Raw genomic sequence first — 24,627 nt, forward strand, 5'->3', positions numbered from 1 at the left:
TGGTGGCAGGGAGGGAATAATTCAATTAAGTTGTGAATAAATTAGAATTGATTGCAAATAGAGCTATTCTTTTATGCTGCCTAAAAAGGTACTAGCTGCGAACAAGGTACACTTAATCATTATAAAAAGAAGCCTGAAAGTTAATAAAACATGCCTCTAATACTTACAGAGGGATGCCAGCTTTGGATTAAATCTTTAGCTATTTTAGTTTTGAAGACCCAACTGTCATTTTTAAGGCATATGCATTTTGGATTTTAACATTTGAATGCTGCAGCTGAGACCCAGGCCAAGCCGACCCTAAAATTGGCAGTAAAATGTTACCTCTGTGCGAGCGTGCAGAATGAAGAGATCAGGAATGTATGAGCAATAAGCATGTGCCCCAACTCCCCGCCAGTCTTCTAATGTGGAAACCTGGAGCTTTCTGGAAATAAATACCTTCTGAGCAAAGGAGAGGACTCCTCTAAAAGCTTTTCTACAGTAAATGCTAGGGAAGATAAACTGCCAGGAGGAAAGGAAAGTGCCAGAAGTAGTGCAACACCTAAGCAGTGCTGCTTTGTAAGTAAGGAAGTGCCCAGCCAGCCCCTGCTCAGTGCTCTGCAGTGCTGGTCTTTGCTCTCATTTTCTGGAGCCTGAAAAACCTCCACAGCTGGGTAAAAAAAGAGGGTAGGCAGGTCTCCTTTACCCCTGTAGGCAGGTAAAGGAGAGCTGTCCACACAAGCTGGCAGCTCCAAGTTTGCAGAAACTACAGCAATGCAAGCTGGAAGACCATAACAAATGTCCCTGCCATCTTCAGATGTTACCAGCTAATGGTAATAAGTAGTTCTGGAAACAGATCTAACCCCCAATGCTGGGGAGAAGAATAAGAGGAAACCCTGGAAGAACCTCTTCTAAACACTTGACTGTTTTCTCTATAGCTTAGGATGCTCCTCCAGTTGCAAGTGGACGTTCTCATTCTTGATTGCCTCCCTGAGGTTTTGCTGAGATTAGTCAGTGGAGATAGGTGGGAAATAAAGCCTGTTGTTGATGCAGTACTGATGTTTGCATTAAATGCCAGATTGGTGCTTAATGTACAACATCAGTAGTCTAACTGAGAGGGTGTTCCTGGAAGTCTGTACCAGCTCTGATTTCTCTCCTGGACAAGTGAAGGAGAAATTTCAAGTCCAGCAATCACTTAATTCAGATACTTACCCTTAATCATAGAGATAATTTCACTCACTTCACTGAAAGTATTTTAAGTCTGAGTTAAGGAGAGCACAGAGATGCTTTCAGGTGTAATGCTGTATGCTTTCTACTATGTGGTGAAAAATGTACATAAACATTTTGCAGTTCCTGTCAGAATGCTGGCAAAAATCAAATCTGCTGCTGTGTGCATGGTTCTCTCTGGGCTGAATGGGAAGGAGTCTGAAAGTGAAAACTGCCCTGAGCCTTCTGTCCTCACTGTGGCCTGTGGGCTAGAGTTTCATTTACCAAGTGATGTTTTTGTGGCAAAGGTCTCTTCCAAATGCTGCCTGGCAGTCCAAAAAAAAAAAAAAGAAATGGTCTCTGCTGCAAGTTTTACTCTGAAATACTGTTTGGTACATGTACATTATTTCCTCTGTAAGTGATGCTTCCAGTTACAAAGCCTGACAGAAATGTTTGGGGCTGGTTACAAGTATTGCACAAAAAGTGTTCCCAAATTTGTATTTAAACATCCTGGGCCATCTTCTGTCTTCCAGCTAAGGCAGAGTGCTCCTATTGCTTGGCATGCTACCCATGGACTCTTAGGAGTAGAAATAGCACTTCATGTTTGCAAATTTCAAATAGATGCTTGATCCCAGAGTGGTCTCTGAGGGGTTTAAAGTGGGCATGGGTCCCTTATCACTGAGCTCAAAGATCCCATTGAGTCACCTTAGAGCATTTTGGTTGAAATTGCAGGGAAATTTGTTCAATAGAATCTCTGCTGTGATTCGTTCACTTCAGCAGCTCTTGATGGATATTACTTTACTCTGGATCTGTTCCTTCTGGTTTTGTGGATCCTCCCTGAAGCAAGTAGTTATTTTGTGCCCATACAAAGTTAGGATGGGGTTTTCTGTGTACATATGATGTAGATAAATTGCTTGATGACCAGGAACTGTGCTATTACAGACCTCTGCAATAAATCACACGTTAAGTTTTAAAAGGCTCAAAAATAGGAGCAAGATGCTAACTGGTGGAAAATTGAGGTTTTTTGAGGTGGAAAATGGTTAACAAAATCCTCTTTTTTTTTTCCCCTTTCTAAATCTATCCTAATACCAGCAAGTTAGATATGAAAGAAAAGGTGCCCAGTATAGGATGCCACTGGGATATGAAAGACTCACTTGCAGTGACCTTGCTCTCTGCTTTCCTTTCTGTTCTGGTTTTGCCATCAATGTTTTGTGGATAATGTTGCATTCCAGGGTATTAACAGGATTTTACTTTTTTATCTAGCCAATGATGGGGAACTTCTGCCTGGTGTATTCTAGCCCTACAGGGTATTCTATTTTTGGTATTTATTAATTTTGTTGTCCTACAATACACAGTAAAAGCAATGAGCCTCAGACCTCTCAATATGTAAAAAAGGAATGCTTAAAAATGGCAACTTTTTTAAAAATTTGAGGGTTTTGTATTCCAGTTCTAGTATTTTCTCCTGTATGCTGTATCAGTGCTGACTGGTGAAGCTGGGACATGGCTGCCAATCTCAATCCCACACAGAGAAAAATAAATAGCTGCCATTCAGATAGAATATGTATATATGTATTTTAACCAAAGCTGAGATAGGATCCAAAAGAAAAAAGGGACTTTGAAGTCTGTTTTGTAGTTTTAATTAATGCAATGAGGGGTTTTATTTTACTCTCAGTGGAGATAATCTTAATCCATTCACAGTGACCTTTTCTTGTGCAAATTAGCTATACACGCTTGTTTAAGCAAATGGGCCTTTGCAAGATGTCTCTTCCTAAAGACAGAGCTTATAATTGAAAATTGGCTTACTCCCATCTGTCTGGCCTGTGTGAGAATACAAACATAGATCCTAACTTCTTTGTATGTAAAATACAATCATGTATATATGTATATGTGTGCACATAGACACACATACAAAAAAAATTGCTCTGCCTGCAGGACATGATAAAATTAGACTACTGGTGTCAAAAAAATTCATTGCTACAAGTTGCTGTCAAAATAGCACCCATGTGCAGAGTCCTGGACACTCTGGAGAAAGGAGGGTGTTCAATCTGGATCCTTTTGACTCAGACGAGGTCAATGCCATTGACAGTGCCATGGGCTTGTCAGAAGTACAATTTGCTAATAACAGGCGGGAAGCTGTTGGGATTTGATGTGTGGTTTTGGTGAATGATTTCGTGGTGGTTGATGTAATTGGGAAAAAAACCCCAGAAGTGTCTATCAGCACTTTAGTTCAGAGAAGCATGGATCATTGCAGCTATGTGATTAATTGCCAAAATCTGCTCATATATTCCTCTCTCCACACTTAACAATAACCACCAAGTGAGTCATTGTATCCCCCCATCCCTTTTTTAGTGCCTGCTTGATAAGGAAATATTTCTTTGGCATAGCTTGAATATTTTTTTGCTTTGTACAAACCTCTTGTGAACACAGCTATGCATGGCTTTGACTAAATCTGAATAGAAATCAGGGTCACAGAAGTACTGCAACAATGCTTTGGGTATCAAAATATTTAATGTGAGTTTGTTCTTGGAAGTCGTGCACTGTTTATCCAGAACTGGCTCATTATTGCAAAGGCAAAATGACTTCCTTCCTTATCAATCTCATTACCACTCTCCCCAGCATTCTCCCACGGTGCTTGCTCCTGAGGATGAGCAGAAAGGAGCCAGGGAGGAGGCTGACATGCATGGAGGGAGTCAGTTAACCTGGTGCTGAACGGTCTGGGTTGGGGGATGATTTTATCCAGATGTGTCTCAACAGCTGTTTGCATTTTCACGCCCAGTTACTCTAGGACTCACTGCTAATTGAATTTTCTCTTTTCTGCCCTGTTCTTGTTAGGTATGATTACCGTGAAATGCTGCACAATGCCACTTTCTGTCTGGTTCCCCGTGGCCGCAGGCTTGGCTCTTTCAGGTTTTTGGAAGCCTTGCAGGTAAGAGCTGCAGTTTAAAGCAGTGACTACGCTGGCTGTGATTCAGTGTGCAATAGCAGGGAGGGGGGGAGGAGGGAAATGTGTTTCATTTCCCTAGTGGACAGTAATCCACTTTGCAAAAGCCTCTATTCATACTTCTGGAGCAATTGGCAGCTTCTTCCCAGGAGGGGCTGAGGCACTGAACTCATCTGAAGGTTGGATTGCTCTATCTCCAGGAAAAGGGTTTCCCTGGATGTGGTGAGGCTGAGCGATTGGTTAAGAACAGTATTTTGTCAAGCTATGAGGCTTCCCCTGGGAGACACTGGCCTTTATATGTAAGCCCTGGGGCAGTGAAAATAGCTTTTTGTTTGCACTTAGCCAAAACAGACCTGCTTATGCATTGCCAGTTTTGAGGTGGTGCTTGCTGAACATATAGAACATGGCCTGGAGGTGTTAAAGCTCCAGATGGAAGCTTTACATGAAAGTAGACATAAGCTGATCTCAGGGAGTTCGTGTGCTGTCTGGGACAGCACCTGAATATCCTTCACCTTTTAAAAAATTGGTTAGTGGGCCCCTTTTTACTGTGGGCCAGCCACAGAAGGCAATACAAAAGGGCTCTGGAGTCCCTGTGGCCAGGCAGCACAGTGGTCAAGCCTGACACCTGCCTGTCTGGCAGGGTTTTTTTTTTGGCAAACATCAGCCTAATCCTGGATCTTCAGTCAGGCATAGAGAGCATTTTGTGAGGAGCTGCAGCTTCCCTGTGGACCTGGCATCTGGATTTCCATGGGGGCTGGAGTGGAGAGAAGGAGGTGCTTGGTTTCAGTGAAATGGCAAATGAACACACCTTGCAGGGTCCTGCCTCCAGGAGTTGTTTTGCCATTTGGAAAGTGTCACAGCATTGACAGTAAAGCTGTCAGTGAATGACATCCCATCCCTTTTCATCATCAACCATACAATGTCCCAGCCACTGTTAGAGAGTGTTGTTCACTGCAGTGCTGAGCAGGACTCAGGTACTTAAGTGTAGGTGTTTTATGTCATTTTAGAAGCCCAGGGTACCCAGAAACCCTTCTGGCTTTCTGCTGCTTCTCCAGAAGGACTCCAGTAGATCCTGTGTCATGTCTGCCCACCTTTGATGGGTTTTTTGGATACCCTACATGCCTTGGACACATAGGTGTAATCACTGAACCCCACACCTGCAATCAAATTTGAGATCCAAGTTCTGGACTGTCACTTGCCTCTTTCTCCTACTAAAGAGAAGATTAATAGCCTGAAAAGTGCTGTTTTCTCTCCAGTCTCTTCAGAGGAAGAAGTGGGACTGGCTTGTATGAGATGACAAGTCACTTCAGATCCTCCTGAAGAGCACTCCTCAGCTCTTCTCTCGTCTTGGCTCAAAGTCATGCAGCTTCTGTTAAATACATCATCTCAGGAGGGGAAAGCAAGGGTTGCACCACACTGCACAGCACTTGTGGGCTCCTGGTCAGTGATAAAATGTAGGCAACTGTGGATTTTGATATCAGGCCAGCAGCAGTATTCACCAATAATGATGTATTCCCAGTTTCTGTCCGGATCCAGGTGATGCTGAACGATTAGTGCAACGTTTTAAACGTGAAAACACATTACTAAGTGTTTTTAGTTGGCTTTTTTATGCATTGATGTAATTCCTTACAGAAGATCACAGTTGTTTACACATTATAATCACTGCTGTAATGTAGACTTGACCAGTCTGAGATGCTCTGCATGATGCATCTTACCAAGAAAGGTACAGCAGTCTGAAAGATTCCCCTTTATTCCATCTTTTGGAAGGCCTGAACCCTAGTCTGGACCAAACTCAGAACACTTAAGCTTGGTTTGATCCAAAAGAAACTGAACCAGAGCACAGGTTTGATAAAAATCCTCTGGTACTAGGTTATTTCATCTCATCAGAAGGTGTTTGGTTTGGATCCTTGTTGAGATTGAGCTGACCAGAACATAGTGGTGATCATTTGTTTATGGAAATACTGACCTATTTGCTAAGTATTCACAAACTGCCCGTGCAGAAGAACTGGTAAAACTCACAAAAGTTTAATTAGTTTACACAGATCATACTGGTAAGAAATAAGAAATGGATACTAAATGTGTATGGGGTTTTTTTTTGTTTGTTTTGGGACATACAACAGTTCTTTTTTTTGTAGACAGGTGATGACAGACGAGTTGTATTTGTGCAGTTGCCTCTATTTGGAAAGTTGATACCAAACAGGATAGAGAATGTACTCCTTCATGGGAAAGGTGATGAGGAGTTAAATACAATCTGTATTTTCTGTAGGGTTATCACTAACGTACTATAAAACTGGGGAAGTTGCTCCTTGCTAAGTGGTTCACAAAGCAGCAAGGAAGGCCATCATTTTGTATTAAATTCTCCAGTGTCCCATCTGCTGCACTGAACAGTTCTGCCCTTGTCTGGCAGCGTAAGCACCAGATTGCAAATGCCACTGTCCATGCAATCCCCACCTTTCAGTGCATATGAATGAGCCCAGAATGGAAAACTGTAAACACTTGGGCTGCCCTGCTGTGGCTTCTGGTGTTCTTTGCCATGTGGCCTCACCTGAGCTGGTGCAGAGAGGGGGTCAGGGTGCTGGTGGAGAGCTGGGACTGCTGCTGACGGCAGCTCTGTGCCCACAGGCCGCCTGCGTCCCGGTCATGCTCAGCAATGGATGGGAGCTGCCGTTCTCGGAAGTGATTGATTGGAACCAAGCTGCCATCATCGGCGATGAGAGATTGTTATTACAGGTAAGGAACAGACCACGGCCTTCACTTGATTATTGCTGCCACCATCTCAGTGGACAGGGAAGATGAATCCAAAAGGTCAGCGTTGTAAAAGATTCTTTTATCATGAAGGGACTCTCTGTGTCAGGCTGGCTGTGAGCTCATTAATATGACATTATTTGACCTGAAGGTCATTGCAGCCACCAGGCCAAATTCTTAAGTGCAGGAGACTTTTATTTTTGCGAAGAGCGTGAAACCTCTTCTGGTGTGGAGCACTTGGATGCCAATCTGAAGTAGACCTGTCCAGGTACTGGGATGAAATGGGAAAACATTTGAGGGTGGATTCTGCCCCAGTCCTTAAAAAATAGTTTATCCTCAGGGGTATCCTCAGGAAAGCAGGTATTTTCTCAGGCAGGAGTTATCATCTAACAATTTGATGAGAAGCACAATCTCTCCCCTTTCTGATATGTGGACCATGTAGCATTGCTTTTTGAAGCAGTGTTCCTGTCACTTACAGTTAATCTTGAGGTCATAGAACAAAAATGGGCTGAGAAGTTACAAATTCCCTGTTACTTCCAGCATCTGCTTTGGTTTTAAATGCACTTTGGTTGTTTTGTTTTTTTCAGCTGTGTTAGTGGGTATTACAGTCCAAATATATTCTGTAAATTCTGCAGAAACGTTCACATTAGTAGGAGTTCTTGGAAAATTGTTTTTTCTAAAGTGCCATTGTCCAGCATAAGGCTGAGATCCACAAGATCTGGAATAAGCACAAAGTAGCCACTAAGAGCAACATTTTTTTTTTTGATCCTTGAGTTTAGTGTCCTCCACAGGGAGAAGCCCTCAAAGGTACTGGTGTGGTGGCACCCCAAAACAAAGTATCTTTGCCGTGTCATCACATGTCTGTTTACTTGTCTAAGGAAGTAAATATTTGTGAAGAGCTGGCCTAGCAAGACTTGCATGGAGTGCCTATTCTACTTAATATCATACAAGCTGCAAATATAAAAGGGCCATTTGATTTTTGCTTCTGTGGACAGCACATTTTTTCTGAGCAAAATTATGTCTCTCCTTAAATAACAATAATTTGCTGATCTTCATGTTTTCCGGTAACGTGCCGTTCGTTCACTTCACACAGCTGCTTCCATATTGAACAGCTACTGCTCTGTTATTAACAGTGTTTTTAAAGAACTGGCAGAGGGCCTGAATGTCTGCTCTGGGAAATGTTTTTGTTATGTTACAGTCTTTCATTTCCTGTTTGAGAGCAACTCGGATGTTTTTATTTGCATATTCTCCTCATCATAGTGCTGGGAGCTTTTCTGCATTTATTTGTGCAGGGTGGTTTTTCCCTCCCCCCTACTCATTGCTGAAATGACCTTTTATTAAAGTTCTAATAATTCCAATGTAATCATGCTGGATTTGTATTAATACATCATTTTCCCCACCTGTCTTTCTGGACAAGTAGATTAATAGGCAAATGCATTTAAAATGGGAGCTCTGATTTTTCTTTCCAGCTGTTGCAACAGAGCCTCCATCAAGGCTCTTTTTAACCTTGACACTGTGTTTGCTGGCACTCAGGAGTATGGTATGGTGTGTAAAATGATAACTTTGTGCAGTAACCTTCATAGTCAGAGCAGCATTCCCTTTCATAAGATGTAGTGGGGATTGAGTATTGATTTTATGGGTGAATTACACATGTGTGCATACACACTACACAAGGTTGCACATACTGCATTAAATGTTTATTGAGAAAATGCTGTATTGCCACTAAGAAGTGACTTTAATCCTGTCTTTGCTACTAATAATGTTTCTGGGTGTGACTAATACACATCTGTGCAGCCAGTACAGGTAATGTTTATTATCCTTCTGCTTATTGTAGCACATCATGAATAGTGATGTGATCTCTTAGACATGTGCCAATACATGTTTTCAGGTTCTGTCTTTACTTTTGCAGGGAGTATTTTACCTTAAGACTTATCTTTTACTTAAAGGGCCTGTAGGGGAGGGAAATACAGCAGCATCTCGGGCAATCTGACCCCATTTTCTTCTGCTCCACCTTGCTGCAGTGCTAACTCATAAGCCCAAAGTCTGTATTATATTAGCAGTGTCTCTAAGATGATGGTCTAAGAGTTGAAGGGCTGAGAGAGCAAACACTGGCCCATCTGACACTGCACCCAGTGGAGCCATGGGCAAAGTGTCCAGACCTGGTTGCAAACTCTGCAAGTAAAGAATTTGGTGGTTCTTGTAAAAATTTTTTACATGTAAATTTTTAAAGTTGCAAATTTTCTTCAGGAAAGAGGGTTCATGGGAAATAATTTGATTTGGGAACACGTGAAAGCAAATAATGATCGCCAGCTCTTCTCAGAATATTTTAGGAATAAGCAGAGTGTGTTTTGATCAGGAAAGGGTTGAATGTGGTGGGATGCAGGCAAACTTCAGAATAAGCTGGAATGCACAAGGACACAATCACTCACTTTTGTGATTTCTAACTGAAATCACAGAATTGTTTAAGCTGGAAAAGACCTCTAAGCTCATCGAGACCAACCACTAAATTATGCCAACTTGTCAGATACTGACTTCTCATAAATCTTTTTACCCGAGTCATTAGTTTTAAAAGCAAATACCTGGGCTGTGTGTGTGTGAACACAACTGTTCATTTCTAGAGAAAGATGATCACAAAGCAGCAGCATATTCTAAATGCCTTTCTAGTGCTGTGGCTAGCTCTCATCACTGCAACAAATTTCAGTAAATCCCCTTGATAATGTCACTTTGCATTGTCCAAGTTGTACTGGAGGCCTTGGTCAATTTCCTAAGTTAAAAAATGGCATATACACACTTTAGTTTCGAGAAGGACATGGGGATGGTGAGAGAGGTAGACATGAAGCCCTTCCCTTCTGATCTAGTGAGCAGTTACATTTTTTAATGGAGAAGTGCTGTAGCAGGACAATTCAGGGTTTATTTGTAAGGCAACTTATACAACAATTCATGTGTAGATTGTGGAAAGAGGGCAAAAATGAGCACTGTTTTCCCTTGTGAATAACAGATGTTGTGGAAGATGTTATTCTTTCCACCTAAGGTAATAACTAAAATGCAATTTGATCCGTGGGCTCCCAAAAAGTGGAGTCTTACTTAAAGTGTTGCTGTGTTTTCCTTAGGACACTTAGTGTTGCCATGCTGTGGTAAATGCAGTTCCAGATCCCATTAATATACTTGGAATGTGGGGATTATTGTTGGACTCTCAGCCCCTGCAGGTACTAGGTTGTTAAAATACCAGTCCATGAAGAGTTTTGTGGGATGAAAATCACAAGGGCTGCATGGAGGGGCTCCTTACTATGCCACACCACTCATTACCATAAACAATCAAAAATGAAAAGCAGATTAAAAAATTAATATATTCAATATCAGAGGTTATAAAGGGTTGTATCTCATTTGTTTTACATCAAGGTTTTAACTGCTGACACACATCTCCACTGGACTGGAGTGCTGAAGCTGTACAACCTGCTAATGGAGGAGAGGGCTTGTCAGCAGCATATTAATTTGATGAGATTGTGTTGTTTCTAAAGCTTCTGACTATATTACATCCTGTATTACAGATTCCTTCTACAATCAGGTCTATCCATCAGGATAAAATCCTAGCACTTAGACAGCAGACACAGTTCTTGTGGGAGGCTTATTTTTCTTCAGTTGAGAAGATTGTATTGACTACACTAGAGGTAAGTAAAAATTGCCTGAGACTTTGCCAAGCAGTGAGATTTCCATACCTGTCCGACTACTCCTGTCCTCAGCTGGCTTCAGACCTTGGTTTTCATGACATGCAATTGGTCACTGGGAAAAAAGCTCAGCATCTTGATGAGTTTTCCCCCCTAAGGAAATACTTTCTTCATTATTGGAATCCACATTAGAAAACTGACACGGTGAAAAATGGGAGCTACCCCACACGTGGGAAAGTTGTCATGTGTGATCTTGACTTTGCAGGGCTTTATGGCTTATGAATCACTATCCTTGTCATTGGTAGTAAATGTATTTCTTAAGAAACCTTTCTGGAATTCTTTTTGGAAATATGGTACTGTAGAGCTCTTTCTTGACCATTCCTTAACATTTTGAGGCCTCGTGATGGGGGCATTGATCTGGCTCGACAAAAAGGGGGGGTTGTAAATTCTGTATGTTATCTTCACACACAGGAGAAGGGAAAGGCCTGATCATTCTTGTAAATTATTAATATACAATCATAATTAGACTGCTATTAAAAGAGGAGACAGATGATCTCAAATGTGGAGAGAATCCTTTCTGAATTGAAAGACAGGGGAAAGATGAAAGGCTCTTCAGAAGTAGGGCCCAAGCTGCAGTTTCAAAAGCAGGTTTCTTTTCTAACTGTTTTGCAATTATTCACATAATTTTTTGACACATTTGTACCACTGAAAGGGGCTCACTTTGTAGGTGCTAATGCAGTCGTCTTATGCTAATGCTTCTGCAATTGCAGCTGTCTTTGTGCACAGTTGAAATGCACAGTTGATAAGGCTCCACATTTCCTGCTGTACCTGCTTCTCCCTGAAAACTGCAAATGAGTGCCCATGGCTGATCAATCTCCAGCTGCTGCAAGGCAGTCCCTTAGGTTTTTCCATGCCAGTGAAGAAAATCAGGCAGGGAACATTTGCAGAGCCCCTGGCATAGCTATCCTCACAGTGTTCCCATTGCCCTCAGAAGAGCATGTCTTCATCTGTGCTACCTGTTGGGAGCTGCTCTTCATCCTCAAACTCCTCATGAGCACTGATGAGGTAGTGATAATTACCACAGCCCACACCAGGATCAGACAAAGGTGGAAGACCATGTGCCATTGCTCACAGTTTAATTAAGCCTCCCGGAAGTGCTCCCAGGGTCCATCAGGTGCCTCAGGAATCCTCTGCCTTCCCTGCATGTGCCCTGTTGTTGGTAGGGGTTGCTAAAAGGACAGGGGCACATGGCTGTTCCCACTGCCCCTCTCCTGCCTGTGCTGGCCCTGAGCTCCAGGGCACATAAAACCCACAGATCCCACAGCCTTGGTGTCCATCACATCAAGTTCCAGTGTGCACACATGTGTCTTTGGTGCTGCTTTGGGACACATTGGCCCATGTGGCTTCAGGAGCCCAAGGGACAGCAAAACCTCTAAAGCTAAAGCTTATGGGTAACCAGCAAGCTGGAGTTTCTGCTCAGACCAGAAAAATCAAAGTCAAGACAAAAGTCTTCCCAGAAGATTTAGTTTAATGAAACGAATTAATGTATGCCTGGTGTTGCTGTTCTGGGTTTTTTCATCTGTTTGGGAGACTGATTTTGGTTTGAGATTTTGTTGTTGTTGTTGTTGTTTTTTAATTCAGGACTCAAGCTTTTGAGACAGCTAAGAGGGATTATATTCTTTTCACTCATTTCACATTTCAACTTGCCTAAGTAAAGTTCCATGTTAACTTTCCTTAGGAAAGGATTAATACAGCTGAGAGTGACTTTTGTTGTCTGAAACCTGCAAGCAAGCAGTATATCCTCTTTGTAAAATCTAACGCCTGGAAGTAAATTCCTAGCAGGATTTTTTTTTTGTATGTGGATGTGATCAGTTGTATTACTGTTGCGCCAGAGTGCTCTGATGATTCCAGATATCATCAGAATAATCACTTGCCCACTAACTGCAGTGCCAGTGTATGTCCCTGTCTGAGGATATCAGCACAGAAAAAGTCTTCACCAAATCACATGTCTGCAAGGACATCACAGCCCTTTATTCTGCACACCTCTGGAAACTTTAAATCACATTTTAAGTTCCTAGATCATCTCACAGCATTTGGTGGCTGTTGTGGTTCAACCCCAGGCAGCAGCCAAGCCCCAGGCAGCTGCTCACTCACTCTCCCACCAGTGTGGTCAGGGAGGGAGCTGGAAGGGTAAAAGACAGAAAACTCATGGGTTGGGATAAATGCAGTTTAATAGGGAAAGCAAAAGCTACTTAAAAAATGAAGCAAAACAAGGAATTAAGTCACTGCTTCCCACTGGCAGGGCACCATCACGTGTAATGGTGACTTGAGGAAACAAACACAATCACTCCAAATGTTTTCCTCTTCCTCCTTCTTCCCCTCACTTTATATCCTGAGCATGATGTCATTTGGTCTGGAATTTCCCTTAGGCCAGTTTGGGTCGCCCATGCTGGCTGTGTCTCCTCCCAGCCCCCCAGGCACCCCCAATTTCCTCGACACTGTGGCTGTATGAAAAGCAGAAAAGGCCTTGGCTCTGTGCAAGCCCTGCTCAGCAATAACAAAAACATCTCTACAGGTGTAAACCCTGTGTTGCCAGAGATCCTAAGCCCTTTCTTCTCTTATTAAACTTCTTGTCATGCCTCATCATTGGAGAGACCAGGTAAATGCTGTCTCTGCAATATGTGCAACACTGTACACTCTACCTTTTAATTCCTTGTGTCCTCCTTGTTATTTTTTTTACACTTTTTAGTTCTCTTTCTGCCAGGTTTTCCCCCTCTGTCCTGACAGCTAGGTTGCATATGTAGGCCCAGGAGAGTGATGAATTAGTGCTGCACTTTCTCCTGTGGTGCACCACCTCAGCAGCTCCCCAGGAGGATGCAGCAGCCCTCAGGTGAGGTTGGGGAGGCTGAGGGGCTCCCAGGCAGCCGGAGCTGCCGTGGCACCGGGGCTGGAGCTGCGCCGGCTCCGGGCGCGGAACACGAGCCTCGTGTTTGCCCCGCGGCCTTGCTGGCTGCCAGTGCCCAGAAAACTCCTCTGCCTGGGTAAACCTCCTGGCCAGGCAAATTTACAGACTTCTACTTGTCCAATTCTGCCCCAGTTCTGAGACAGCAAGAGGGAGGAGCTGCAGTATTTATGCTTTGTGGTAAACACTCAAAAAATACTTTCCAGGTTCTCTCTTGTTTAGTGGCATAACTTGCAGTTGGGTAAACAACAGTCATTGTCTGTGTTTTTTCCTGTCCCCACTGCCATGTGGGAGATTTGACAACTGATACCCTCACTTCTCAACTAGAAATATTCACATACATTCTTGTCAGTGATGGCATTACAGTCCTAAGTCTGTTATTCCAAAACAAAAAGTTAAATTAACTTACTCATGTGAGTGAATTACTGCATATTAGCTATGGTAATTGGCTGTAGGCAAAATTCAGAAAAGTATGCATTTAACATCTGCCCCAGTTTAGCAGTACATGTATTGCTACCAGCAGTGGATTGTCTAACACAATGTAACTGGTGTTTTAATCTTTTCTTGTCATGGCAATCAAAAATTCCAGGAAGACGGCTGCTTGTGGCAATACTTATTCATGTATTGACCAAATGTCCCTGAACTTAGGAGCTTACAGATATTTTAGCTTGCTTAGAGTGCAGCAGCTGCTTTTGTTCTTCTTGTGGTGGGTCTTTTTGCTTGTTTTTTGGTTTTTCTACACTTCAGCCGAGCTTCAGAGACATGAAGTTTCACCCAGGTACGTCTGTGTTAAGGCCAGAGACATTGGGTGAGAACAACCAACATGTTCTTGGCACTCAAGCCCTGTGCACTGCATAAACTGCCAGATACATGGAAAACTCCTTGGAAGATAACAAAAGATGAGCTGCAGAAGAGGGCAGAGCATTCCTGCTTAGCCAGCTTGGGGGAAAATTCATCCTTCACCACCCACTGGCCCTTTGCAACATTCCATCTCCAGACCTGCTAACTTCTAATGCTCCAAGGGAAAGCAAATCTGTAAGAATATGTGGCTCAAGAGTGTACTGCACTTAGAAAGTTGCACCTTCTTTGGAGGCTGAATTTGTCCTATTAGAGATTCCCACCACTGAATCTTGTTGTGCCTTTGCAGGAAGTTTAAAGGATTTCCCATCAGTGTAAGAACCACTCTTGTTCCTGCAATCAGGCATCCCATGTGAAGCAACTGTAATTTCATAAATACACACTAATTGTATGGCCTGGTATTGTTTTTTCTTTTTTTGCTTGTGGTATTCTAGGTGATAAAGTAGATGACATAGCAATCTGATCTGATCTCAAAAATCTAAGAATCTCTGGTTTTGGCACCCCATAGAGTCAGGCAGTAGTTGGGAAGAGATCATGTTTCATCCAATGAGGAACTGTTGCAGAACTGAGATGTGGAATCAGTGATGCATCTGAATGCTAATATCCCTTTATAATTAAGAAAAAAATAATAATTAGTGCAGCCTGATTTGCTGAAAGTCTTTTTGGTTTTGAATACTCTCCTTATCTCCTAATATTATCTGGCTTTTTAATGCCATCTTCAAATAATTGTCTTCTGTGAGTTCTGGATAGTAAAGCTGACAATGAACTAATCAGGCTTACAACTGCTAAGATACTCAAATAGACAAAATATTTGACTTGAATTATAAAAAGCAATAAATTGTATGGTCCCTGTGTCCAGAGAGACTAATCAGGCGCTCTAAAACCTATGGCACAAAGCCTGAGCTGCTGAAGTGGTGTCAGAGTGTGCAGGTTCTGAGTCCTTTTAAGAGAGATCAAGGAGGAGAGTCTAGTAATTTGTGTGCCTCAGCTTTTTGCAGAATGGGTGATGATTCCAGTCAGCTGGAGTCCCTGAAGCTTCAACCAGTGACTATGACAGTCTATTTAAAAATCATTATTTCTCTTGTTTTCCAGATTATTCAGGACAGAATATTTAAGCACATATCACGTAACAGCTTAATATGGAACAAACATCCTGGAGGGTTATTTGTACTGCCACAATATTCCTCATATCTGGGAGATTTTCCTTACTACTATGCTAATCTTGGTGAGTGAATCCTTGCTATAATGTAGTAACATCTGGAATTTCTAGTGGAATTTTAAAGTTTTGTCTTTGAGTAGCATGTGCCAAGTGACTTACCATTCATTTCTAGTTAATGATGCCTTTCATTTATCCTGTCTCAGTCTTCACTGCCCACTGTAGACTGTAACATCTGACTCATCAACATGCATCATGTGCCTCTTGCTTGCAGAGATTGTTTAAAAAAAAAAGTATGTTCCCTCATACTTTTCAGTTGCTGGTAATTAATGCCTGAGTTGCTGACCCATTCATGGCCTGAGGGTACATAAGAGGAATAGCTTTTTGCTTTCTGTGTTTATTTCTGCTTGGCAAATTGGGAAAGTGGTAATTTACCCATGACACTTTTTATTGGAGTGCACACTTGGTATGGATTTACTCTGCATACCATGTGTCTTCATATGAATCCCACTAGAAGGAATGAATAGAGCTTAGGGTTCATGGCTTTTTCCTGAAGCAGAGCTTGAACAATGAGTTCTGCAGGCGAATGTGCCTCCAGGCTGAAGGGATCCTGCTTACCAGACTGCTGCTACTTTTGGCTCAGCCTCTGCCATCCCACTTGTGTGGATCTGTACTGCTCACCTGCTAAAAATTGACAGTTACTGTGTTAAAAAAGGGAGAAGAAGGTTTCTGTGCTAATTCTGATGAAAAACAACTATGACCCCCACACTGATGAATTTAGATAAGGTTGAGAGCAGTAAGGAAGGGTAGGCGCCAGTAGGATGTGTTATTCCTGGCAAAAAAGGAAATCATAGCGAGACAAAAATTTAAAAATGGAAGGCAAGGATGCAAGCAGAATTATCAGCTCAGGATGTAATTGAAGATTCATGTGGATAGGAATCAACCCAGAAAGAGCAAAAATCTGACACAGGCTGTAATGGAACTGAGGAAAATGAATAAGCTCCTGGAATTTGTGGAGATAATCTGTAAAAAAACATCAAGCATCCAGAGCCAGGCAGCAAAACAGAGCCTGTGTCGAGAAAGACATTTGGCTGAACAAACTAGATGTCAATATTGTGGGACAAGCTGGATGAAAAAGAGAGATAACAGAACATCTGTGGAAAGAGTGAGTAAGAAAAGGAAATAATTGTTTTGGAGTCCGGTATTTCAGAGTGGAAGTTAAAGGTGCCGAGTGGGAGTTAAAGGGAAGTGTGATCTCCTCTGAAGCATCTGGTATCTGAGAGGAAGGGAGATGACCTAAAAAAACCTGGCAAGGTTTGCATTAAGTGCAGATTGTTTTTTCCATCCCCAAAGTCCTTTAATCTGTAATAACTGGGGCGATTTTGTCTTTACTGAACACGTCTCTCTTCACTTCAGGTCTGAAGCCTCTTTCCACATTCACTGCCGTTATCCACGCAGTTACTCCCCTGGTTTCCCAATCTCAGCCTGTGCTGAAACTCCTGGTTGCTGTAGCCAAGTCCCAGTACTGTGCACAGGTAAGCAGCACTGTTTGGCTGTCAGTCACAGCAGAGACAAACCACTCTGCCGGGAATGTGGAGCCTTGTGAGTCAGCCCTGTTTCAGCCCTCTGTTTCAATTCTGATGTTTCTTTCCTCTGAGATTTCTATGGTCTGTGACCTACATGCATGGGAAGTAAAAATTCTGAGTATAATGGGAGTGGAATAGAGATAGTAATTAAACCCATTGTTACATAAGACAGGTAAAGTAATGAGTGCACTTTAAAGACCAGCATTGTGTGTGCTGCAAACTGCACAAGGATGCCTATGCCTCATGAGCTGTTACATGATCTTCCTTCCTTCTGCTGTGACTCTTAATCTCATCAGTGCCAGGATTTTGGCTTCTCTAAATAAAACCCTGGGGAGTTCAGTAGGAGCACCCTCTTGCAGTGGAGTGTCACAAGCAGTTTTGCCTTTGATGAGAGCCACAGTAAATCAGTCACATCTGTATCATATGGCTGAAACAGAGACTTCCCAAGTTTCTGCCCAACCTATATTTACCAGAGAGGATATATATTGTAAGTAGTTGGATTGGGTGAAATCAATGTAGGAAGTGTTATTTTTATGCAGATTTGTTACATTGCCTTGGATTTTGAAAATCCTAATTTGAATCTAACACATCTGTCTGGAAATCTGAGACCTTAGAGTATGGGCTGCGTTGCTGCAAAGGTCTTTGATCATGGTCCAATATTCTCTTTCAGATTATTGTTTTATGGAATTGTGATAAACCCCTCCCAGCCAAACACCGCTGGCCTGCCACTTCTGTGCCTGTCATAGTCATTGAAGGAGAAAGCAAGGTAGGTGGAGAGGAGCATGGTAAAAGGTTGCCTGCATTCTCTGATGGGACGGGAATGTATTTTTGCAGCGCCTTTGGTGAAAGCTTTGTAGTTCCCAACAAAATGACAGCTCCCTTCTATTCCTTGGCCTTTTGTACCAGCTTAGTTGCAGATTCGTGTTTCATGCATGGGCCCTGTGCACTCAGAAATCATCAGCATGACAATTAATGCCCTGAATCTGGGATTCAGAGGTGGGACTCAGTTTTGAAATGTGACCCCAGCAGCAGAGAGGGCTGACCCCATCGTTGGAGATTCCATCTCTCTGCAGGTGCATGAAAGTAGTGATGCAGCTGCACTCCTTGAGTCTAAGTCACATGCAAGACTTGGGGGTCAGCTATGGACTCAAAAGCAGAGTTAAAAATGAGAAATTGCCTTTGAAAAGTATCTTCTTTTATGGTACTTGAGAGGTACTGCTGCCATAAAAAAAAAAGGGGGCTTGGAACACTTGTGTGGGAACAAAATCACCATGTCATCTCTTGCTGTGCAACACACATGTCTTGTTTGTACTTTCACAAAGTGAAAATAGATGCCATCAGATGAGAAAAGACTCACTTAAGTGGATGAATCCTTTCCAAATGCAGGCCTGAGAGGAGCAAGATTTCTTGCTTCTAGAATCTGAAACAGATTTGAGCTGGACCTCTGTGCAGTCTCTGTCAGCTGGCTCCAGAGCTCTGTGTTGGCAAAGGGAACTTTTAGTTGCTTTGCCTGTACAATCCTATTTTGAATTTGTAATTTTGTCTTTGGTATTTTCTCCTTATCACGTTAACAACACTCTGCAAGGTTGGCAGCTAAAGGCTCTGGCCCTAGCTAGCCACATAAACAGTATCAGGAGAATTGCTGCAGGGCCAAGAAAGGTTGTAGAGATTTCTGAGCCTTTTGAATGTTCTGAGTGTTTTTATTTTCTTTTTGTAAAACTAGCAGAGGTGAGATAGAGGAGAAATCTCTGACCAGTACTATAATGTTTGTAGAAATTGGCCCCAGGCACTGTTTAGATTACAAATGAGTCTCCTGAGTACATAAAGGTGTGTTTATAGTGGACAGTCTCTTCCCTCTAATATCCCAGCATATTCCCAATGGCTTCTTATGTGCAAAGCTGGTTTTTTGGACTGAGTTTGCAGAGCCAGAGCAACACAGTTCAAAAGTTGCACAAAGAAACTGCTTTTCATCTCCAAACTTGGCCAAGGCCTGCTGGCAGGCACCAGTACTCCATGCAGCTGATCATGGTGGTCTGCCTTTACCAAACATTCACTCTTCCCTTGAAATCAAATATTATAACACCCATTTTACAAAATGGTACTTTAGCTATTAAAAAATACATGGCAAGTCCTGACTGGTGTACTACTTAAAATTTTTGCACAATCTGTAAAAGATTAGGGATGAGAACAGCTGATCCTGTGTTTGTGCAGTGGGTGTTTGCTCTACAAGCCCCCTGGTCCCTGTACTGCAGACAGAACTAGCTGGCCAGCTCTTGCTAGAACCCACCTTGCAGCTCCAGCCTGTCTCTGCCAGGGTGCCACCACCTGCTGCCTGCTTGCTCTGCTTCATCTTAGTGTAAGCAGAGCAAAACCCTCAGCCCCAGGCAGATCACCTCTTCCTCAGAGCCCTGCCTCCCTGCACCAAGGCCATCACAGTGATGAAGGGGTCTGTCTCCAGACAGACATTGTGGGCATCTTGATTATGGAGACAGATCTTTCTCTGAATCAAGGCATAGATTCCAAAGACCTGTTCCCAAACAGGTTGCAGGGAATGTAGAACTGACCATGTCAATTAGGAGGGTTGTGTAAAACTTCTCCATGTCCCTGTTTCTGTACAGTGGATTCCTCTTACTGGGCTTGACCTTTGAAGTTTTCTCTTGGCATAGTAAATTGGTAGAGAAGTCTAGTAATTAACCAGGCTGTTTGTCTTAGTAAATGAGGGAAACAAACTGTGTTGTGTCCTTGTTATTCTTCATGAGTTCTCAAAAGGTGCTATTTAGTGTGTTAAAGAAACCATATGGATTTTCATTTCTTGCTGTTATCTTTTTGATCCAGCTTTCCCATCTATTTCCTATTACTTTGAGGACTATCTGCTATATCTTTAAAAAGCTTATTCTGTAAATAGGTTTTTTATATATAGAATGGTGTGAATTGAAAGGGCTTTAAAGACTATCCAGTGCCAACCCCTCTGCCATGGACCAAGAAACCTCCCACTAGACCAGGTTGCTCAGAGCCCTGTGCAGCCTGGCCTTGAGCACTCCCAGGGATGGGGCATCCACAGCTCCTCTGGGCAACCTGTTACAGTGCCTCACCACCCTCACAGTAAAGATTTTTTTCCTAATACCTAATCTAAACCTCCTCTCTGTCAGTTTGAATTCATTCCCCCTTGTGCTGTCTCTACATGCTCTTATAAAACATCCCTCTCCATCTTTCTTTCAGGCTCCCTGCAGGTACTGGAAGGCCATTTAAGAATGTGACTTCTTAAAATGCTACAATACCTGTATAATTCCTCATGCAGATAAAGCTTGATTTGAGCTTTAAAAGCTTGAGTTCTTTAGTATGTTCTCCTTTTCTGATGGAGAAGGTTGCATCATCCTGGCATTATAACATCCTTCACACACAGCCTGGGCTGTTTGGTTTCCCAGCTGTGTAAGCTTATGAAGGCTGCAAAGTCCTTCTCAGCGTTCATTACCTCTGATCCTCACACCCTGTAGGAGAGCAGAGGGACAGTCCTAGCCACCAGGGAAAATATCCTCCACAAAGAAGCTGTAGGCACATCTAATTATCAGTACAGACCAGTGCAGTTTGTCACTAAAGGAAAGCAGCCTGCTGCAAAGAGGGAGGTCTGTTCAGAAATTACTCCTCAGATAGAAGGTATAGGCTGACTGCTGGAGTGACAAAAATGACACTCCTTCACTTTTGAGCTGAAGGGTCCTTTCCATCAGACAGAAATATGCCACCTACCTCAGACAAGAGGAAATAAGAGTGAGGAATAAAATTAAGTATTTGCCTTGGAAATGAATCCTTCAAGTGATTTTTATTTCCTCCCCTTCTTGCCTTGAATATGCACAGGTTATGAGCAGTCGCTTCCTACCCTACGACAACATCGTGACAGACGCAGTGCTGAGCCTGGATGAGGACACCGTGCTTTCAACCACTGAGGTAAGGGTCTCTGCTTTCAGCCACTGAGGTAAGAGTCTCTGCTTTCAACCACTGAGGTAAGTAAGGGTCTCTGGGACTCTGCTTGGCTCCTGGGCTCATCCTGAGCACAGCAGGTTCGCTCTTCTCTTGCCATTGCCAGTGAGCAAATGTTACAAGATTTCCTGCTGCACTGCTCAGATTTAGGGTGTTGCACTCGTTTCTGCAGCCCTGCCACTGCCTGCCATCAGAGGAGCTTTCGCCCTGGTTAATTGGCTCATCATTAGCATATGGTGCTTCCGTTCTTTATTATTTTAGTAACATAGCTGCAGGCGGGTGTAGGCAGCCGAGAGCAGTCAGCTTTAATATTCTGCTCTCACTTTTGTGATTGGGGTGGCTTCCCCTCCCACAGTATCAGTAGAGGGTGTGGGGAGAGGGGGAAGGCTTGTCAGCAGAGAGGGACTGCTATCACTCCAAAATACAGCATTGCCACCCTGGTACAGATTTCACTGAGGAATGCTCTTTCTCCATTGTGTCAGCCCATAAAATTGGAGTTCTTTGCTAGTTTAGGTGCTCGAGTGTCTGTGCCAAGAGCAAGATAGCACTAAGAAAAGAAAAATACTGTAGAAAACCAATTTTTACAACTGGGATGAGTATTGATTTTTCGAACCTCTTCCTGAGAACCACAAGGGAAACCAATGACAGTTTATATAGAGTGCAATATTTGGGAAATACATTATTAATGATGGCCGGGGAATAGCTTGAAAAACTCGATTTTCTTTTGTTTTCCCTTTTTACCTCCATGTCCATGGTCATTCTGCTCTCCCCACTTCACCTACATGAAAATGCATTTCTGTCAGTGATGAGGATCTTTCACTGATGCTGCCAGTACTTATATATCAGTGAAGAAATGTGTAACATTAGTCTTCAGTCACTGCTATGTACCCTAAGATGTCACTGAATTTGTTCTAAATGGATGAGATTGCAACTGCTCTTCTCCCCTGTACAGATGTTGTGCTGTGGTTAGACTGCCAAAGAAATAGCCTTGGTAGCCCTCTTTTGCTTCAAAAATGAAAGAAATAGTTGACATTGAACCTGTTTGATGCCAATGTTACACCTTGGTAGTTTCTGCTAGATGAGGAAGAATATGGCTGCTGCCAAAGCACTTGTGTGCAAAGCCCTGCACAGCCCAAAGAAACCCCAAAGCAATAAAAGACATTTCTCCTTGGGCTGGACTTTCTAAGCAGGTTGTTGCTCAGGATGAAGGGTCCCATCTCAGCTGCCCTGGGGATCATGGTAACACTTCTAAGGTGCTTCATTGCACTGACAGGGTATTTACAGCAATCCAGCCTGTGGATTCCCTGAGGATTTGAGGCTTTGTTTTGTTTTGACTGGTATTTAGTCATCCTGCAAACTTCAGAGTCATACAGGCTTCTGGAACACATATGAAATATGAAATAAATAGTGTTTCTCATTTGACTTGGCCATGTTTTACCCTAAACATTTTGAAGCACAAATACTTGCTGTTGTGTGAGGCAGCCTACACTTTTCTTTGTGGCTTTGTTACTTTGCTTTGTTTTCTTTGTTGCTCCTGTGAGCAACTTATAGCTGATCCTGTGTTTGTGCAGTGGGTGTTTGCTCTACGAGCCCCCTGGTCCCTGTGCTGCAGACAGAACCAGCTGGCCAGCTCTTGCTAGAGCCCACCTTGCAGCTCCAGCCTGTCTCTGCCAGGGTGCCACCACCAGCAGCTCTGCTTGGTGGCTCTCCATGAAGAGAGAACTCTCTATTGCTTCACTTCCCCCACGGTACAGCTTACACCAGTGTGATGTGACATCTCCTTTGAAACTAGCTACTCATGGAGGGTTGTGGTGGCACAGCTACAAGGCCCAGAAAAGGCAGTTTAGAAACATGGTCAAAGACAATCACATTCCCACTGAGAGCAGCAGTCACCAGGCACATCCTCTGGACTGTCTGATCCCGGTATGTAAAGGTTTTCCACTCTCAACAGAGCGGGGGGTGATTGTTCTGTGAGAGGAGCTGTTCCACAGGCACAGAGGGTGTGTGCATGGGAAGTCATTAGGAGTCAGCATGGGTCATGATCCAGAGGTTTAAGAGATTGCCAGCCTGGTTCGGTTTTCCTGGTGATCAGCCAAGAGTGGCAGTGCTGCTGGAAATTACTTAGGATGAGACCTGAGGGGTTTTTCTAATAAATGGAGTTTTCTCTTAGGGTGGTTGCTTTACTGCATCTTCCTAGTGCAAGGGCAGATACTTGAAAGCACAAGAGAGGGCATGGGTGCAGCAATTTTATTATTTATTTAAGTTTGAGATTCTCAGACTTCTGTAAAGAAAACAGATGTCACGTTTTATGGGAAAGGCCTTTATAGAGAAAAAAACCCTTCAGTTCTTTCATGTGGTATTGATTTGGATGAGATCAGAACTATCACAACGGTAACTGGTTTGTGCACATTGTCTTTCTGGTTGGCCTCAGATTCCTGAAACAACTTTAAAGAAAATAACCAGGCCCTAACTTTGTATTTCAGCCCATGTGCGACTCTTCTGTTTCATAAAAACACTGTAAATGTGAGAAGTCTGACAGTAATCAACAAAAAATGGGACTGTTCTCAGAGCAGCTATTCTTTACCTAACCTCTACACCCTTAACTTTGACTGCATTCTTGGAAGGTTTTTCAAACATTTTTGAGCGAAGTTTTAGGTCCCTCTGGTACTGAGGGGAGCCTAATGTGCAGTGCAGAAACAAAGCCCTCTTTTTTTGGGTTTGAATAGAACAATAAGAATTGTGTATAACTCTTAAAAAATTTCAGTTTAGCTTGAGCTCCAAAATCTAAGTTGAAGGGTGGGGACTGCCAACCATTGATAAAATCTTTCCATATATATTTTTACCAAACTCTTGTCAAATATCAGGCTGACAATCCTTTTGCAAGCTACCCAGATCATCCCTTTCCTAATATCACTAGATTTTGTTTGGGAGGATCATGGAGTAGCAATGTCCTGTCATTTCTCAATTCTCAGAGATTTGAGTTATTAGAGTAGCTACAGCAAGACAATAAAATAAAAAAATGCCATTGGCAGCATTTCAGCATTTGACATAGTCTTGTGTCTCATACAATATAAAGCATTTTTCATAAAGTTTGAGCTCCCTATGCAATTTAACTAAATGGGAATTTTATCTTCCTCTTTATTAAGCTATATCTTGAACCTTTTTGGTCATCTTGACAGTCTTGAAAGTATGACTGACATGGTCTTCAGAAGGTTGAAAACAGAAAATATAAAAGGACTCCACACTGACTGTTTTATTTTCACTGAGCCACCTTTACCATTTAAAGTGCTTGACTTCTGATTTTCCAAGCTCTGTGTTAACAGTGATTATAATGGTAGGTGCAATGCATGAAGATGTGCAGAAATTTCAGTTTACCACATGGCCATTACCCCTTGGTGTTGCATCAAGGTATAAATACATGCACCTACACCCATTTTTTCTGTAACTTGAAAAGGTTTGATATGTAAAGGGCAAGCTTGAAAATGTTAATGTAATGCTGTGATGCTCTAGACTCCCTTTAACAGGAACCATTAAAATGTGCATAATTATAGGGCAAA

General features: G+C 42.6%; 1 protein-coding gene across 1 annotated transcript in view; it reads left to right on the forward strand.

The window, feature by feature from the left end:
• The window catches only part of EXT1 (exostosin glycosyltransferase 1), a 181,885-nt gene that overhangs the window by 147,339 nt on the left and 9,919 nt on the right, over positions 1-24,627 (forward strand). Inside the window, exons 2-8 of the mRNA XM_063173264.1 lie at positions 4,015-4,108; positions 6,746-6,853; positions 10,417-10,536; positions 15,446-15,578; positions 16,926-17,044; positions 17,766-17,861; positions 20,948-21,037. Coding sequence (XP_063029334.1) covers positions 4,015-4,108; positions 6,746-6,853; positions 10,417-10,536; positions 15,446-15,578; positions 16,926-17,044; positions 17,766-17,861; positions 20,948-21,037 — 760 coding nt within the window. The remainder of the gene's footprint in view (positions 1-4,014; positions 4,109-6,745; positions 6,854-10,416; positions 10,537-15,445; positions 15,579-16,925; positions 17,045-17,765; positions 17,862-20,947; positions 21,038-24,627) is intronic.

Source organism: Melospiza melodia, chromosome 1 (assembly GCF_035770615.1).
Source record: "Melospiza melodia melodia isolate bMelMel2 chromosome 1, bMelMel2.pri, whole genome shotgun sequence".
NCBI classification, from domain to species: domain Eukaryota; kingdom Metazoa; phylum Chordata; class Aves; order Passeriformes; family Passerellidae; genus Melospiza; species Melospiza melodia.